Source organism: Ornithorhynchus anatinus, chromosome 16, assembly GCF_004115215.2.
Source record: "Ornithorhynchus anatinus isolate Pmale09 chromosome 16, mOrnAna1.pri.v4, whole genome shotgun sequence".
In the NCBI taxonomy this organism is placed as follows: Eukaryota; Metazoa; Chordata; class Mammalia; order Monotremata; family Ornithorhynchidae; genus Ornithorhynchus; species Ornithorhynchus anatinus.
The window spans coordinates 1,020,447-1,037,280 of NC_041743.1; the positions used below are offsets into that span (position 1 = coordinate 1,020,447).

The 16,834-nt window shown below is 62.3% G+C and overlaps 1 protein-coding gene across 3 annotated transcripts in view; it reads left to right on the plus strand.

Annotated features, from left to right (window-relative positions):
• Positions 1-466: 466 nt before the first annotated feature.
• Positions 467-16,834, plus strand: part of ATF6 (activating transcription factor 6) — a 31,031-nt gene continuing 14,663 nt past the window's right edge. Inside the window, exons 1-11 of one of the 3 annotated variants that reach the window (XM_029080805.2) lie at positions 467-550; positions 6,067-6,143; positions 6,459-6,546; positions 6,756-6,889; positions 7,860-8,004; positions 8,774-8,983; positions 10,264-10,484; positions 11,614-11,799; positions 12,093-12,187; positions 15,372-15,515; positions 16,012-16,128. In XM_029080805.2, the coding sequence (XP_028936638.1) occupies positions 523-550; positions 6,067-6,143; positions 6,459-6,546; positions 6,756-6,889; positions 7,860-8,004; positions 8,774-8,983; positions 10,264-10,484; positions 11,614-11,799; positions 12,093-12,187; positions 15,372-15,515; positions 16,012-16,128 (1,445 nt within the window). In that variant the 5' untranslated portion in view covers positions 467-522. Of the gene's footprint in view, positions 551-751; positions 785-6,066; positions 6,144-6,458; positions 6,547-6,755; positions 6,890-7,859; positions 8,005-8,773; positions 8,984-10,263; positions 10,485-11,613; positions 11,800-12,092; positions 12,188-15,371; positions 15,516-16,011; positions 16,129-16,834 lie in introns of those variants that run through there. The other 2 variants (XM_029080807.2, XM_029080806.1) reach the window with 2 other exon arrangements.

Below are 16,834 nucleotides of genomic sequence, written 5' to 3' on the forward strand. Positions count from 1 at the left end.
GGGCTTGGGAGTCAGAGGTCATGAGTTTGAATCCCGGCTCTGCCACTTGTCAGCTGTGTGACTGGGGGCGAGTCACTTCACTTCTCTGGGCCTCAGTTCCCTCATCTGTAAAATGGGGATGAAGACTGTGAGCCCCACGTGGGACAACCTGATTCCCCCGTGTCTACCCCAGCGCTTAGAACAGTGCTCGGCACATAGTAAGCGCTTAACAAATACCAACATTATTATTAGTAGTAGTGGGTGGGGAGGCGGGGGGGGGGGGTGGCGCCCCCTGGCGGCGGGCGGGAGGGAAGCGGAGTCGGGAGGCGCGGCGCCCCCTGGCGGCGGGCGGGAGGGGCGCGGCGCCCCCTGGCGGCGGGCGGGAGGAGCGCGGCGCGCGGAGCCGTTCGGCGCGGTGTAGTGTCCGCGCGCGGCCACCGTCCGACGGCCATTTTCCCCTGCCCGCCCCCCCCCCCCCCCGCCCGGCGGTGGTCGCGAGACCGGAAGTAGGAGCAGGAGCGAGAGGAGGCCGCGGCCGTCGCCATGGAGGCGGGACCAGACACCGCCTGGGGTGAGACCCCCGCCCGCCCTGCCCCTCTTTCTCTCTCTTCGTGGGTGCGACTGTCTATCGGGATTAACAAAGGCCCACCGAATTATTGGCCCTGAGCCACGCCGCTTCTTGGGAGTCAGAGGCGGTGGGTTCTAATCCCGACTCCGCCCCTTGTCTGCCGTGTGACCCTGGGCCGGTCACTTCACTTCTCTGGGCCCCGGTGGCCTCATCTGGAAAAAATGGGGATTGAAAAAGGTGAGCCCGTATCTCCCCCAGCGCTTAGAACAGTGCACGGCACAGAGCAAGCGCTGAACAGATGCCATAATTATTATTATAATTATTATTCTCATGTATGGAGGGGGCGGCGTGACTCTGGGTGTGAGGCTCTGTGGATTGGGTATCCGTGCGACCGGGCGTGACACGGTACTGGACTCGTTTTGTCCCGCCGTCTGTCTCCCCCTTTTAATAATAATAATAATAATAATGTTGGTATTTGTTAAGCGCTTACTCTGTGCCGAGCACTGTTCTAAGCGCTGGGGGAGACACAGGGGAATCAGGTCGTCCCACGTGGGGCTCACCGTCTTCATCCCCATTTTGCAGATGAGGGAACTGAGGCCCAGAGAGTAATAATAATAATGTTGGTATTTGTTAAGCGCTTACTATGTGCCGAGCACTGTTCTAAGCGCTGGGGTAGACATAGGGGAATCAGGTCGTCCCACGTGGGGCTCACCGTCTTCATCCCCATTTTATAGATGAGGGAACTGAGGCACAGAGAAGTTAAGTGACTCGCCCCCAGTCACACAGCCGACAAGTGGCCGAGCTGGGATTCGAACTCATGAGCCCTGACTCCAAAGCCCATGCTCTTTCCACAGAGCCACGCTGCTTCTCCAGAGAAGTGAAGTGACTTGCCCACAGTCACACAGCCGACAAGTGGCAGAGCTGGGATTCGAACTCATGACCCCTGACTCCAAAGCCCGTGCACTTGCCACTGCGCCACGCTGCTTCTCGCTGCTTTTAGACTGTGAGCCCATTGTCGGGCAGGGAATGTCTCTCTCTGTCGCCAAATTGGACTTTCCAAGCGCTTAGTCCAGTGCTCTGCACACAGTCAGCGCTCAGTAAGTACGATGGAACGAATGAATGGGAGAGAGACTGTGTATCGGGTGTGTGGGTGTTAGAGATTGTGTGTATTGGGGATGTGTGTGACTGTCAGGTGTGTGGGTGACTGTTGCAGGTGTGTAGGATACTGGGGGGGGGGGGGGTGACTGTTGCAGGTGTGTAGGATACTGGGGGTGTGGGGGTGTGACTGTTGCAGGTGTGTAGGATACTGGGGGGGGGTGACTGTTGCAGGTGTGTAGGATACTGGGTGTGTGTGTGTGACTGTTGCAGGTGTGTAGGATACTGGGGGGGGGGTGTGACTGTTGCAGGTGTGTAGGATACTGGGGGTGTGTGTGTGACTGTTGCAGGTGTGTAGGATACTGGGGGGGGGGGGTGACTGTTGCAGGTGTGTAGGATACTGGGGGGGGGTGACTGTTGCAGGTGTGTAGGATACTGGGGGTGTGTGTGTGTGTGACTGTTGCAGGTGTGTAGGATACTGGGGGTGTGGTGTGTGTGTGGCTGTTGCAGGTGTGTAGGATACTGGGGGGGGTGTGTGTGACTGTTGCAGGTGTGTAGGATACTGGGGGTGTGTGTGTGTGACTGTTGCAGGTGTGTAGGATACTGGGGGTGTGTGTGTGATTGTTGTGTGTGTCAGCCCCTGTATGTTATTGGGGGTGTGTGTGTATTTTGGGTGCGTGTGACTGTTGTGTATGTGTGTGGGCTCCTGTCTCTATGGGAAGCAGCGTGGCTCAGTGGAAAGAGCCTGGGCTTTGGAGTCAGAGGTCATGAGTTTGACTCCCGGCTCTGCCACTTAATAATGATAATGTTGGTATTTGTTAAGCGCTTACTATGTGCCGAGCACTGTTCTAAGCGCTGGGGTAGACACGGGGGAATCAGGTTGTCCCACGTGGGGCTCACAGTCTTTAATCCCCATTTTACAGATGAGGGAACTGAGGCACCGAGAAGTCAAGTGACTTGCCCAAAGTCACACAGCTGACAAGTGGCCGAGCGGGGATTCGAACCCATGACCTCTGACTCCAAAGCCCGGGCTCTTTCCACTGAGCCACGCTGCTTCTCTTGTCAGCTGTGTGACCGTGGGCGAGTCACTTCACTTCTCTGGGCCCCAGTTACCTCATCTGTCAAATGGGGATTAACTGTGAGCCTCACGTGGGACGACCCGATGACCCTGTATCTCCCCCAGTGCTTAGAACAGTGCTCGGCACATAGTAAGCGCTTAACAAATACCAACATTATTATTATTATAATGACTGAGTGTGAGTGTGTCGAGGCAGGGAAGGGCAGTTCATTCAGTAGTATTTATTGAGCGCTTACTAGGTGCAGAGCACTGGACTAAGCGGTTGGAATGGACAATTCGGCAACAGATAGAGACAATTCCTGCCCATTGCCGGGCTTACGGTCTAATCGGGGAGACAGAGGGACAAAAACAATAGCAATAAATAGAATCAAGGGGATGGACGTCTCATTAACAAAATAAATAGGGTAATAAAAATATATACAGTTGAGAGGACGAGAACAGTGCTGAGGGGAGGGGAAGGGAGAGGGGGAGGAGCAGAGGGAAAGGGGGCTGAGCTGAGGGGAGGTGAAGAGGGGGAGCAGAGGGAAAAGGGGGAGCTCAGTGTGGGAAGGCCTCTCGGAGGAGGTGAGCTGTAAGTAGGGTTTTGAAGAGGGGAAGAGAGTGAGTTTGGCGGAGGTGAGGAGGGAGGGCGTTCCGGGACCGCGGGAGGACGTGGCCCCGGGGGTCGACGGCGGGACGGGCGAGGGCGGGGGACGGCGAGGAGGTGGGCGGCGGAGGGTGCGGGGTGGGCGGTGGAAAGAGAGAAGGGAGGAGAGGTAGGGCGGGGCGAGGTTGTCTGTGTGTGCCTGTGTGTGGGGAGGAAGGGGTGCGGGGTGTGTGTCTGTCCCCTTGGGTGTGGTGGGAGGGGACCCTGCGTGGGGGTGACTATCTTTGTGTGACTGTATGTGTGCGCACACGCCTAGGTGTATGTGACTGCATGAGGGATGAAGGTGTGTGAGTCCACGAGCGCAGCTCGGTGTGACCGCGCCCCTCTTTCTGCTCTGCGCCTCCCAGGGCCACCCTGGATGGGTAGAGCGCTTTTAACGTATTTCCAAAGTGCCTTCACGTCAATTATGGATCAGTGCCTGGATCGGTGATGCCCTTTTATCCTCGCGGCACCCGTTCCGCCGGTCAACCGGCCAGGTCCAGAGGGGACCGGGCCAGGACCCCGCCGGGGGTGAGATGCGGGGGGTTGGAACCCCCTAAGGGAGACCGGCGGGGGGGGCCCCTTCCTCCCTGCTCAACCCCCTCCGCTCCCCCCCCCCCCCCCAGTCCATTGGCTCGGCCTGAGAACTGGCCGGATCAGGGGTGACACGGGGCGGCCCACACCCCGGCCCCGATCCCCGTGGCCCAGGCTGCATAGCCTAGTATAATAATAATGTCGGTATTTATTAAGCGCCTCCTACGTGCCGAGCACCGTTCTAAGCGCTGGGGCAGATCCGGGGTCATCAGGTTGTCCCACGTGAGGCTCCCGGTCTTCATCCCCATTTTACAGATGAGGGAACTGAGGCCCAGTGAAGTGACTCGCCCACAGTCACACAGCTGACGCGTGGCAGAGCCGGGATTCGAACCCATGCCCTCTGACTCCAAAGCCCGGGCTCTTGCCACTGAGTCACGCTGCTTCTCTCCCTAAATCACAGCTAGGGCGAAGGGAGAAAAGGAGATGGGGGTCTGACCTAGTTTTGAAGTACCGAGGGGATGTTGGTCGAGCTGGTGGGGAGCACCTTGGGGGGTTTAGGTGGTTTACGTTCACGAGCGTATTGCCGGCTTAGAATAAAAAAAAATAAATGTCGGTATTTGTGAAGCGTCTACTATGTGCCGAGCCCTGTTCTAAGCGCTGGGGGAGATACGGGGTCGTCGGGTTGTCCCGCGTGAGGCGCTCAGTCTTCACCCCCATTTTACAGATGAGGTCGCTGAGGCCCAGAGAAGTGACGTGACTCGCCCGCAGTCACACAGCTGACAAGGGTCAGTGCCGGGATTCGAACCCGTGATCTCTGACTCCCAAGCCCGGGCTCCTTCCTCTGAGCCACGGAAGCGCAGCTGGGGCAGCGGGGGGGTGGACGGACAGGAGGAGGGAATTGGGGAAGACCTCCTGGAGGTGGTGGGGTTTCAGAAGGGCTGTGAAGAAGCCCAGGTTCGGCATGGTGCCAAGACAGGGTTAAGGTGGCGGGGACCGCCCGCCTCGCCCTCCGGGCACGGGGGGCTGCGGGTGCCCGGCCCCAAGGCCTCCGGCCGAGCCGGGCAGGCGCTGGCATCCCCGGCGCCCTGGATTCCCCTGGGCGGGAAGCGGCCTCTGTGGGCCATTCCAAGCGCTTAGTCCGGTGCTCTGCACACAGTAAGCGCTCGATAAATACTATCGAATGAATGAACGAATGGGCCGCTCCCGGCCACCTTGACCCCACGGCCCCTGGGGAGGGCGGGCAGCGGGAGTCGACCGAGGGTCTCCCCGGCTCCGATCCCCGGGGGGTCCCGGGTTAAACCGGGGGTTTCTTTCACCCCCACGAGGCCCTGCGAGGGGACTGGGAGCCGACTGGGGCGCCCGGGTCGTTCGGGGTCCTCATCTCCCCTGCCGAGGCTCCGGGGCCCAGGAGGGAGACCCTCCCTGTTGCCCGGTGCCGCCCACCTTCCGACCGAATCGCCACGCTCCGCTACAACCCCGCACACGCCCCTCTCCCTCCTCCCTTCCTCCCTCCTTCCCATCCCTCCTGCCGGAGGCGGCGGACCGGACGGGAAACGTGCTCGGCCGCTCCGGCGGGGCCGGCGCTTGCACCGGGTTGCGTAAGCCGGCGGCCGGGCCCGGCTGCCAGCCGGCGGCCTCCCGCCGCCCTCCGCCCCACCCGGAACCCGGCCCCGCCGGGTTCCCGTGCCGCCCGCCCCCAGGCCCCCATCCCTCTGAAAACCCTGCCCCGGGGGACTGTCAGACCCAACTGGCCAAACACGCGGGAGTAAGGGGAAGGTCGGACGATTAGAAACGAGCGGGGAACTCAGTAAACAGCCAGGTAAACAACAGCAGCTGCCGCCTCCTGGCAGAGTCCCAGGTGCCGGCCCCTGCCCTGCGGTGCTCCGTGGGGGTTCCGTGCAATTCGAGTTGGAGTCGGGACCAGCTCGGTAGCTTGACTGCCCCACCCCGAACTCCAAGGTCCGCCCGGCTCCGCCGTCAGCATGTGACAACGGCGGGGGCCGCCGGCTCGTGGCCGGGGTGACCCGCCGGGGCCGGCGGCTCCGGCCCCGCCGCCGGCCCCGGGTTCGCCGACAGCTCCGTCCCCGCCAGGAGAGAAGCCGGGGTCCGGGCAGCGGGGGAGGCGAGGCGGCCCTCGCCGGGGTCGGCCTGGCTCCAGCGTCCCCCTTCTCCCTCCCCCGGCCCCAGAGTCGACTCTCTTCGCCGAGCTCGGAGACCTGATGGATATGGAGGAGCTGCGGCTGGAGGTGGAGAACGAAACCTACGTGAGTGACTGGCGGGAGGAGCCGCTCGTCCCGAGGCGGGTCCGGGTGGGGCCCGGGCTCCTTGCCCCGGGCCGGCCCCCACCCAGGGCGATGCTCCCGGCGTCCGGGGTCCAGCGCTCGCGGCCTGGCTGGCTAGCTTCTCCGATCCCTCCCCCGGGGCCGCCCTGGGCGGGGGAGTCTTCTGCGGACTGTCTCCCCCTTCCGTTTCGGGGTTCCTGCCGGGCCGAGGATGTGGGGGAAGCCCCTCGGCCCGCCCCAGGGACGCGGGGCCCAGGGCTCGGCCTCACCCTCCTGGCGTTTCTGTCGGCCCTCCAGGAGAATGACTTCTACAACCTCGACTTGGATCTGGATCTGCTGCCGTGGGACGCGGCCCCCTGGGAGGACCCCCTCCAGCTGTGCGCAGGTAACGTCGTCCGGTCCCCCCCAGCGAAACGCCCCGGAGCCCGTGGGCAGCCAGCCCGCCGGCTCTGCCCCGTCCTCGTTCCCCTGGGGAGCCGAGGGGCCCGCCCGGTGCACGGGGAGATGGCGTTGCGGCGTGGGGTGGTGACGGCCGTGGGTGGGGGCTCTGGGGTCGGGGATGGGGTTCCCAGAGACCCCCTCTGGCTGCCGCAGGGGGAACCCACTCCCTAGGACTTACAGAAGAAGACATCAAGACAGAGCCTCAGCCTGCCTCTCCGGCCTCCTCGAGTTGCTCCATCTCCTCCCCTCGGTCAGTGGACTCCTCCTCGTCCACCCAGCATGTTCCCGTAAGTAGCCGCCGCCTCGCCCCAGGGATTGGCCCGGTGAGGCTGCCCTGCCAGGTCTCTGGGGGACCCACCCTCTCGGGACCGCTTAGGGGGCTACGGCACCTCCGGTTTGGGGTGTTGGAATTGGGGTTCAGATAGACTGTCGGGTAGCCAAGGGTGCCCGTGGGGGAGGTGTCGCCGGCGGTCGGGAGCGCGAGGCCACGGGGGCGTGGGAGGGGAGGGGGAAGAGAGGAATGTCCCTCTCGGGTGGGATTAGATGAATCCAGCACCGTAATAGAATTGAGGGAAACACTGGCAGAACTTGTGCCCGGGAGGCCCCCCTTCCCCAGGACAATCCCGTGGTCTAATTCCACCGATCCGGGTGGCCCCTGCCCTCCTGGACACCCACCCTTATGGTCAGGGTCAGACTGACTCCTGTTGCTGTGCTGGAGTCTAGTCTACAGCGTAGTCCCCTCTAGGCTCTCAGTCCCAACTGAGAAGCGGCGTGGCCTAAAGGAAAGAGCCTGGTCCTGGAAGTCAGAGGACCCGGGTCTAATCCCGCCTCTGCCAGTTGGTTGCTGTGTGACTTTGGGCAAGTCACTTAACTTCTCTGTACCTCAGTTCCCTCATCGGTAAAATGGGGATTAAGACTGTGAGCCCCATGTGAGACAGGGACCGTGTCCAACCCGATTATCTCGTAATTACCCCAGTGCTAAGTGTGGTCCCTGGTATGAAGTAAACATTTAACAAGTACGATTTAAAAAAAAAAAAATGTTGCAGTGTACTATCCCAGCTGCTCGGTACGTTCTCTGCACAGTGCTCAATAAATGCCGTTGATTGATAGATTGAGTGATTGACAGCTCCCGGTCCAGAGGGCACACCCAGTGTTTCCCACTCGCCTCCCTCAGCGCCCACCCCATTCAAACCCCCGGGCACCCGGGGGACAGCGTATCCACCTGTCCCGTTGTTTTCTCTGCTTTATTTGCTGCAGGAAGAGTTGGATTTGTGCTCCAAGTCCCAGCTGTCCCCTCTCTCCTTGTACAGCGAGGGTTTGGGCAGTCCCTCCTCCTCCTCCTCTTCTTCCTCAGAATCTCTAGCAGACCACAAACCCATCAGCAGAGCCGGACGCAGGACTGGTACTTCTCACTTGCGAGCCTTTCCCCTTTCCCGGGGACGCGTTTACAGCTGGTTTGCGAAGGGACCCTCCGCAGCCCAGCGTGGGGGAACCGTGCCAGCTGCTCTGCCCAGAGCTTTCCTCGGCAGGCCCGTCGCCACCGACAGCGGCGGCCGTGCTCCCGCCCAGGCTTTCCTCGGGGCCCTTCCTTCCCCTGGCCTGTCCCCAACGATTGTCCTGATGTGTCCTCACAACGCTTCTGGGAGAGCAGGGAGTACTTTCCCCGCCTCATAGAGGGGGGAACAGAGGCCCGGAGAGGTCACCCGGCGGGCCCTCGGCCGAGCTGGGATCAGGCCCCGGGCCTCCTGCTCTGGAAAGGGGCACGATCTGGGATCGCCTTAATGAAATCTGACACCTGAGGGTCGGCGGGCTTAAGGATGCCTTGAGGGCCCCTCTGCCCCTCTCCTCGTCCCTGGTCCTCATGACGCCCCCAGGTGTGGCCACGTCGGTCAGAGCGGGCCCCTGTCTCCTAACAGAGCCACCCCTTGCTATTGGGACCAGGATCAGCTTTGGGCAGGGATGGTGTTCTCAGAGGCCTAAGGGCAGGGGTGGACCTGGGCTTTGATTTTCAGGCCTCTTTCCCCTTCCCACTCCCATGATTCAGCACCGGGTGGGGCCCGGGCTGGACACGGGCACCGTGCTCCGTAAATCTAGTAATGAGGTTATTTCTGCCTTGGCCTTTCTGCCTCCGTCCCTGTGTCTCTTCCTCCTTCCTTCTGTCCCTCCCCCAGGGAGCGGCCCCGGGCTGACGCCGAAGAAGCCGCCTCAGCCCATTTCCAAGCCCCCGCTGCAGCCCAAGCCCTTCCTGCTGCCAGCGACCCCCAAGGCCCAGGCCAGCCCCAGCCTCCCGGCCAAAGCCATCATCATCCAGGCCCTGCCGGCCATTCTGCCGCTGGCCAAACAGCCGCCCGTTATCAGCATCCAGCCGGCCCCAGCCAAAGGTACGGCCGCTGGGGCCGCGACCCGTGGGACCGGGCGAGGGCTCAGCAGGCCGGGGTGTTTTGGGGGTGGGGGCGTCCCGGTGGCCCTGGCGGAGGGGTGAAGAGCATCCGGATCTCCTGGCCGTCTCTGTGCTGGCCGTGACCGTACAGGGCACAGCGGGTCCCTGTCTTCCTTCTCAGTTTTTTAAAAGTGAGGGGGAGGTATTAGGGGGAAAATAGGGTGATGGCCCATTTGAGCTTCTCAGGGTCTCGGAAATCCGAGGGCTCTCCGAGAGACCGGGGATCTGGGGGCCGATATTTAGGGCTTAGAACGTGAGTTCATTCATTTAGGAGTATTTATTGAGCGCTTACTGTGTGTAGAGCACTATAGTAATGCTTGGGGAGAGTACAGTAGAATAATAAAAAGACACATTCCCTACCTATAGTGAGTTTTTGGATTGCTAAGTCGCTTTTGCTGCATGAGCTCCAGCTCTGGGATGAGAGGACCTTGACCCACCTAGCGTCCCCCTCCCGATATCCCCACATCTCCCTCCGGCTGTGGCGAAATTCCCAGTGCCGGGCCCAAAGCCGCCCGGGGATAAGCGAGAGTCTCTCTGGCTCCAAGAAATGTGGGAGGTGGGGTGGGTAGGCACACGTTTGCCCCTCACGCCAGTCCCTCAGGGCCACAGCGACGAGAGGGGTTCCGGCAGCACTCGGCTGGAGCTTTCTTTCCGGGGAAGACATGCTGGTTGGCTCCCCTTCATAATAATAGTAATTGTGGGATTTAAGTACCTCCTATGTGCCAAACAGTGTGCTGAGCTCTGCGGTTGATTCAGGATAATCAGACACGTCCCTGACCTACCTGGGGCTCACAGCCTAAGAGGGAGGGACAACAGCTACTCGAATCCCCATTTTACAGGCGCAGAGAAGTTCACTGCCCGGGAATCCCAAGGTTGCAAATAGAGAGGACGGGAATCTCCCGTATCCTTCCCTCTTGAACCCACCACCTTGGGCTTGCTTAGCGGCTCAGTCCCCAAAGCCAAATGGGTTTGGGCAGTTCCTTAGAGTCGAACCCGCCCGGGGACTTGAGAGCTTGTCTGGGCCCTTCGCCGTCTTGGCCAGCCGAGGGATCCCCGGGGAAAGGGAAGCCAAGGGAGGATCCCGCCCAGCAGAGCATACACCAGGGTGCCGCCTTATGTTCAGCCCGTCAAGGCAGCGGCGAGGATCGTGCTCCTGGAATGCGCGCGGGACTCCCTGCCGCGGCTCAAGCGGATCGACCCCCCCCTTGTGCCCCTCCCCAGGTCAGCCCGTCCTGTTCTCCCAGCCGGCCGTGGTGCAGCTGCAGGCCCCCCCGGTCCTGCCCTCCCCACAGCCCGTCCTCACCGTCACCGGGGAAGCAGCCCAGATAGCCAGCCTCACGGTCAACGTGCTGCCCACCCCCGTGGGGGGCCTTCCGGGACCCGGCAAACCGTCCCCGGCCAAGCCCGTCCTGCCGGCCGCCCTGAGGAGCGACCCCCACGACGTGAGTCTCTCTCTCTTCTCTCTTCGGTGATGGCGTCGACTGTGCCGGACGTTGTGCCGGACCCTGTTCCGGGTGCTGGGGCAGACACGGCAAGCAGATCAGAGTCGGTCCCTGCCCCGTGCGGGACTCCTGGTCTAAAAGAGAGGAAGAGCTAGGAATCCTATCGCCATTCTGGGGGGTGGAACCTGGAGCACAGAGAGGTTCGGTGGCTTGCCCAAAGTCACCCAGCAAGCCAGGGACAGAGCTGGGATGAAAACCCGGGTCTCCTGCCTCTCCACTCTGTGTCCCTACCGGAAAACCATGCATCCTCCCTCGGGGTCCTGAGGTCTGGAGCGACCCCTGGGGTGATTCCCCAACCCACCGTTGCCCGAAGTCTGTCCCGGCCACGTAACCCGAGCCGACCGCCCCGCCCCAGCCAGCCAGGCAACGAGCCCATCCAGGCAGCGGCCCTCTGCTCCGCCGGGCTCAATCCTGACCGTGGGCTCATCCGCGCGAATCTAGGCCGGCGGAGAGGGAGCGGACGTTCCGACTCGTAATGGGATCCCCGTGCGGGCTCACTCGGGCAGGCTCGCTGCCCTCCCGCAGGCCCGGGCCGGTCGGCCAGCTCCCTCAGGGGGCCCGCGCCGTTTCTGCGGAGGATGGTCCGACTGCTCAGGCTCCCTCTGTGGGAGTGAGGGCTCCCTGCTCCGTGGAGACCCTCGGCCCTAATGACCCGCTCTGGCCCCTGGGGCCTCCAGTAACCCCGCTGGGCCCCTGCGGGCTCCAGTGATTCACGTGAGCTCTCGGGGGCTTCGATAACCCACCCGATAACCCCCAGCCGCCCCGGTAACCCACTTCACCCCCGGGGGGCTCAAATAATCCCTGTCCCCAAGCGGCTGGGGGAGCCCCAGCTCACGCCCTCCACCCCCCGCTGCCGGACGTACCGACTCCCTGCTGGAGGAGGACGTTAGGTTAACCCCAGCAGTAGCCCCATGCTGGCCTGTGGCAGCGGGTGGCCGGCCCCTCGTGGCTGTCACTCCAAGGGCTGCCCCCAAGCACGGAGCACCAGCGCCTTGCCTAGGGCCCGGGGCAGCCCGCGAGTCAGCCGGTGGACACCCGAGGCCTCACCGGCCGGTGCCGTACGACCCAGGTGACCGTCCTGCGGAGGCAGCAGCGCATGATCAAGAACCGGGAGTCAGCGTGCCAGTCGCGCAAGAAGAAGAAGGACTACATGCTGGGGCTGGAAGCCCGGCTCAAGGCCGCCCTGTCGGAGAACGATAAGCTCAAGCGAGAGAACGGCTTCCTCAGGCACCAGCTGGACCAGGTGGTCTCGGAGGTGGGCACCGGGCCAGGGGTCGGCCCGAGGGATGGTCGCAGACCCGGCCATCCCGGGTCATTGATGGGGATCGATCGGGCCAGGGGACGGTGGCTCATCCATTCCCTCCCGGTGGCCCGAGCACCTGGCCTAGCCGAAGACTAGACTGGGGTTGACTTCTCTTCGTGGGGGGGCCGGGGGCGCCGCGGGCAGGGCCGCCGTGTCCTCGGATCGGGGAGGCGCTTCCCAGCTCGGGTGGGGGGCCGACACCGCGGATGACCCATCGGCGCCAACTCTTTCTCCTTCCTCTGTAGAACCAGAAACTCAAAGTCCCCCCTGCTCCAAAGCGCAGAGCCGTGTGCGTCCTGGTGGTGCTGGCCTTCGTGGTGCTCAACTTCGGCCCCCTCGGGTAAGGAGCCGGGGATCGTGGTTGGGGAGCTGCTCCTGAGGCCCCACCGCGCAGTTCCCCAGACGGTGATCACTGCTCATCGTTTCCCGAATCGCCCTCGGTCCATCCGGAGGCTGTCCCGGGGTCTGGCCCCTGCCGGGTGGACAGGCGGACCAGGCTCAGAAAAGCGGCAGGATGGCGGTGGGGAGCTGACAGAGCCAGGACTACTCCCGGGGGGTGGGCGGGGAGAGACGGCACACTGCGGACCCTGCCCCCCGTCGCTTTCCTCCGAGGAATCCCTCACCGTGGGCAGCAGGGTGGCGAGGGAAGCGGCCCTACTCCGCGAAGGGTTTGCGCCCCCCGGTCCCTGGAGGGCCTTCCCCGGACCCCGACGGACAGGACTTTGAGCGGGAGGATCCTCTGTTGGCACGTTGAGCTGTTGCCGTGGCCCCCCGGGGCTGTCGAAGGGGAACGCCGGAGCAGGAGAATAGGTTTAGTGGAGACCGCGGATCGGGAAGCCTGAAGGTCAGGCTGGGGCGCCAACAAAGACGGAGCCTCCTCTAGCTCGCTTTCCTCCCCTCTGATCCCCGCCTGCTCGCTGACCTGAGACCTCGGCCGTCTCCTCTTGCCTGCTCGCTGACCTCGGACCTCTCCACGCCTCCGGTCTCTCATCTAGAGCCGTGGGGATATCGATCCCTGCCCTCCTTCCCCGTCCCCCGTTCCTCTCCCCCGGGGATCCCGGGAGAGTGAGATCAGGCACGTGAAAGGACCGCTCGTATCTGAGGGCGATGGCGACGGCCAGCCCTTCTGCTGCCCGTTTCAGGAATGGAGGGGGGCCTTTCTCCTCCACGAGGGTCTTTTGCTGCTGCTGTGGACAGCACGCACCCCCTCACCTAGGACCTGCCCCCCTCCAGGGCCCCTTCTCCCTGCCCTCTTCCCCTGGCATCCCCACGCACAACTCGGGCTGGGGCACCTAGCGCACACCCTCATCCTGGGGCTGAGATTGGCGTAGGTTACTGGGGGGCGGGCTGGACTTTTGGGGGGGTCAGTCTGCCCCAACTCCAACTCAGGGGCAACCGAGGCAGCAGACTGTAGTGGCAGTGGCCGGCCTGCAGGTGTCGCTGCCCCCATGCTCTTTCATTCATTCACTGGTATTTATTGAGCGCCTACTATTTGGTATTTGTTAAGCGCTTACTAGGTGCAAAGCCCTGTTCTAAGCGCTGGGGGATACAAGGTGATCGGGTTGTCCCATGTGGGGCTCACAGTTTTAATTCCCCTTTTACAGATGAGGTCACTGAGGCACCGAGAAGGGAAGTGACTTGCCCACAGCCACACAGCTGGCAAGTGGCAGAGCTGGGATTCGAACCCATGACCTCTGACTCTCAAGCCCGGGCTCTTTCCACTGAGCCCCGCTGCTTCTCACCGCAGAGCACTGTACTAAGCGCTTGGAATGTACAATTCGGCAGCAGATAGAGACGATCCCTGCCCAGTGACGGGCTCACCGTCTAATCGTCCCGCTGGTCCCCCTGCTTCTCCCTTTTTTTTTTTATTATAGTATTCATTTTGCGCTTCCTTTGTGCCAGGCGCTTTCTTTAGCTCTGGGATAGATACAACGTTGTCAGGGTGGACACAGTCCCTGTCCCGCCTGGGGATCGCAGCGTAAATCCCCACTTTGCCGGTGAATTAACTTAGGCTTAGGCAAGTTGGGACTCGGCCAGAATCACACGGCAGACAGGTGGCGGGGCCGGGAATGGAACCCAGGTCCGTCTGACTCCCAGGCTCATACTGTCTCTACTAGGCCGCCCTAGTACGCCCACTGTGCCTCCCACTCATTCTAATGCCCCAGGGGCCCGGCCCCAGGGCATGCGGGCCAGGGAGGGAGCACGGGAGGCATCCCAGTGGTCCTGGGAGGTGCAACGTTGCGGGGATGTGTGTTACCTCGTGCTCTCCCAAGCATTAGTATAGTGCCGTGCACACAGTGAGCCCTCAGGAAATACACCTGACTGATTGACTGTTGGGAAGACCCTCACCAAGGTTGTTATAAAGGCAGGAGGAGATGGGGGTGTCTTTACTGCAGGGGCGAGGGTGAGGGCGGATGACGCCACGAGAGCCTCGCTGAGGATCCCCTCGACCGCAGAGAAAGGGTGCCAGGGGCTGGTAGGGGTCTGTGTGGGAAGGAGGTGTATGAAATGGCTATGGGCCGGACCAGGGACTCGCAACTCCAGCCTCTCTCTGGGATTTATGCCCACCTTCCGGGGCGAACGGCCAACTCTAACTCTCCCTTTGGCTGCTCCAGAGGTAGAGGGGATCGTGGATCTCACCCCTCCGATGTCCGCCCGGACTCCGACCTGGTTTCCGGACTCTGTCTCCTCCCTCTCTCTGCCGAGGGGGAGAATCCGCAAGGTGGGAGAATCCATGCCTGCCAGTGGCCGGCAGAAGGCACCAGGCACCGGTATTGCCTCTCCGGCCTGTAAGCTCATTCTGGCCGGGAAATGCATCTGTTTTATTGCTATAGGGTACTCTCCTTCGTGCTTAGTACAGTGTTCTGCACAGAGTAAGCGCTTAATAAATACGACCGACTGACCGGCCGACTCAGCGGTGGAGGGGGGCCCCGGGTGGCCAGTGGGGGCTTTGGGATTTTGACCCCGAGCACCCTGCGGCGCACCTTTCCTCAGCTCCTCAGCCCTTAAGTCCATATGCACAGTTGATAGAAGAGCAGCATGGCCCAATGGATCGAGCCTGGGCCTGGGAGTCAGAAGGTCATGGGTTCTAATCCCATCTCTGCCACTAGTCTGCTGTGTGACCTTTCATTCATTCATTCAATAGTATTTATTGAGCGCTTACTATGTGCAGAGCACTGTACTAAGCGCTTGGGATGAACAAGTCGGCAACAGATAGAGACAGTCCCTGCCGTTTGACGGGCTTACAGTCTAATCGGGGGAGACGGACAGACGAGAACAATGGCACTAAACAGCGTCGCAAGTCCCTTCACTTCTCTGGGCCTCACTGACCTCATCTGGGAAATGGGGATCGAGACTGTGAGCTCTACGTGGAACGGGGACTGCGTCCAACTCGATTTGCTCGAATCCACCCCGGCCCTTAGTTCAGGGCCTGGCACGTAGTAAGCACTTGATCCGTCATCGTCGTCATTACCCACGTGTGGCATTCTCCGTCCACTGACGGGTCGTGTGCTTGTGTCTTGCAGCGTGTTTGAAAGGCACCCTGGTCCGGCTCCTCCCCGGGCTGCCCCTGCCCCCCAGAAGAGGCACCTCTTGGGGTTTTCGGCCAGCGGTGACCAAAGCACAATCCCTGAGACGGCGGCGGACCCCCCTCCTGAGGATAGTTACGGGTAAGCCATTGACCGATCAGCCACGCGCCCTCTGCCAAGCAGACACACCTGTCTCCCCCCGACGCCCTCCGGCCAGTTTCGTTCCCGTCCTCGGACCTTCCGGCCAGATGGACGGTGCCCACGCTGCTGGAAGTCACCTGACTTCGCCGAGGCTCAGGAAAAGGGCCGGTCCACTCAGGAGCGGCGGCCGCCTGTCTCTTCTTGTCCGAGCGGCCTGTTCGAACCCATCCTGTAGCAGGGGCTCTGGGGGTTTGGCCTCTGCCTGGCTTTTCCGAAAGCGTCGACCCCAAGATACCCATTAGGCACGGGGACGTACCACGGTGGTCTCCAGACCGAGGAGAGGGACAGACCTGGGGAGGCAGGGGTGGCCACCTTCCGAAGCCCGTGATTTTTGCCCTCCTCCGCGTTGCTCGGGGGGCCTGTCGGGACCCTGCCGGTTGCCCCTCTGCCCTCTGTCAGGCAGCCGGTGACGCGGCGGGGTGTGCTCGCGTTGCAGGTTTGGCCAGGCGGTCTCGAATGACAAGGCCTTGATGGTGGTGACGGAAGAGCCGTTGCTCTATGTGCAGCCCCCGCCCCCGTGCCAGCCGTTCGTCAACCGGACAGAGTCCCTGCGGTAAGACCGCGGCCCGGCCCCCCTTCTGCCATCAGGAGGGAACGGGGCACCGCCGGAGGGAAGGAACGCTCGGGCCGGAGGAGGACCCGAACGTGGCTGCCGGGTCCACGCCCTGGAGCGACGAGAGATCTCCCTTCCCTCGGGATGCTGGGACCAGGTGGAACTCACAGTGTTAGAGGGAGGGTGAACAGGGGTCTTCTCCCCATATTGCAGGGGAGGAAACTAAGGCCAGAGAGATTAAGGGACGTGCTCCAGGTCGCACAGCAGGCAAGTGGCAGAACTGGGACTCGAACCCGGCTCCCCCGGGTCCCAGCCCCAGGTCCTGGGTTCTTCCCATCAGGCCCCACTGCCCTCACGGTTGTGTTGGGATGGGGCTTCTCGTCGTTTTCTGGGGTGGAAAGCCTGAATTTTGTGTCCGTGTTTTTTCTCCACTGTCCATTTCTCCCCTGCCCCGCTCGACCCCTCCCACGACATTGGTTTCCTGGCGGCCGGTCTGGCTCTTTCCAGCCGCTCGGGGGCTGTTGGGGGCGGGGAGGTGAGGGGGGAGCCTCACTCCTCCCATCGTCAGAGCCCAAACCAGATGCTGGATGGAGCCCACGTCTGGGGAAAATCACCATCCATTCCTGGCAGGCACCAAACAGGGAATTTTCTCTGGATTTCTGCCTTGTGCTGGGGGAAGCCGCCATAAGGGAGCGGGGGAGTGCAG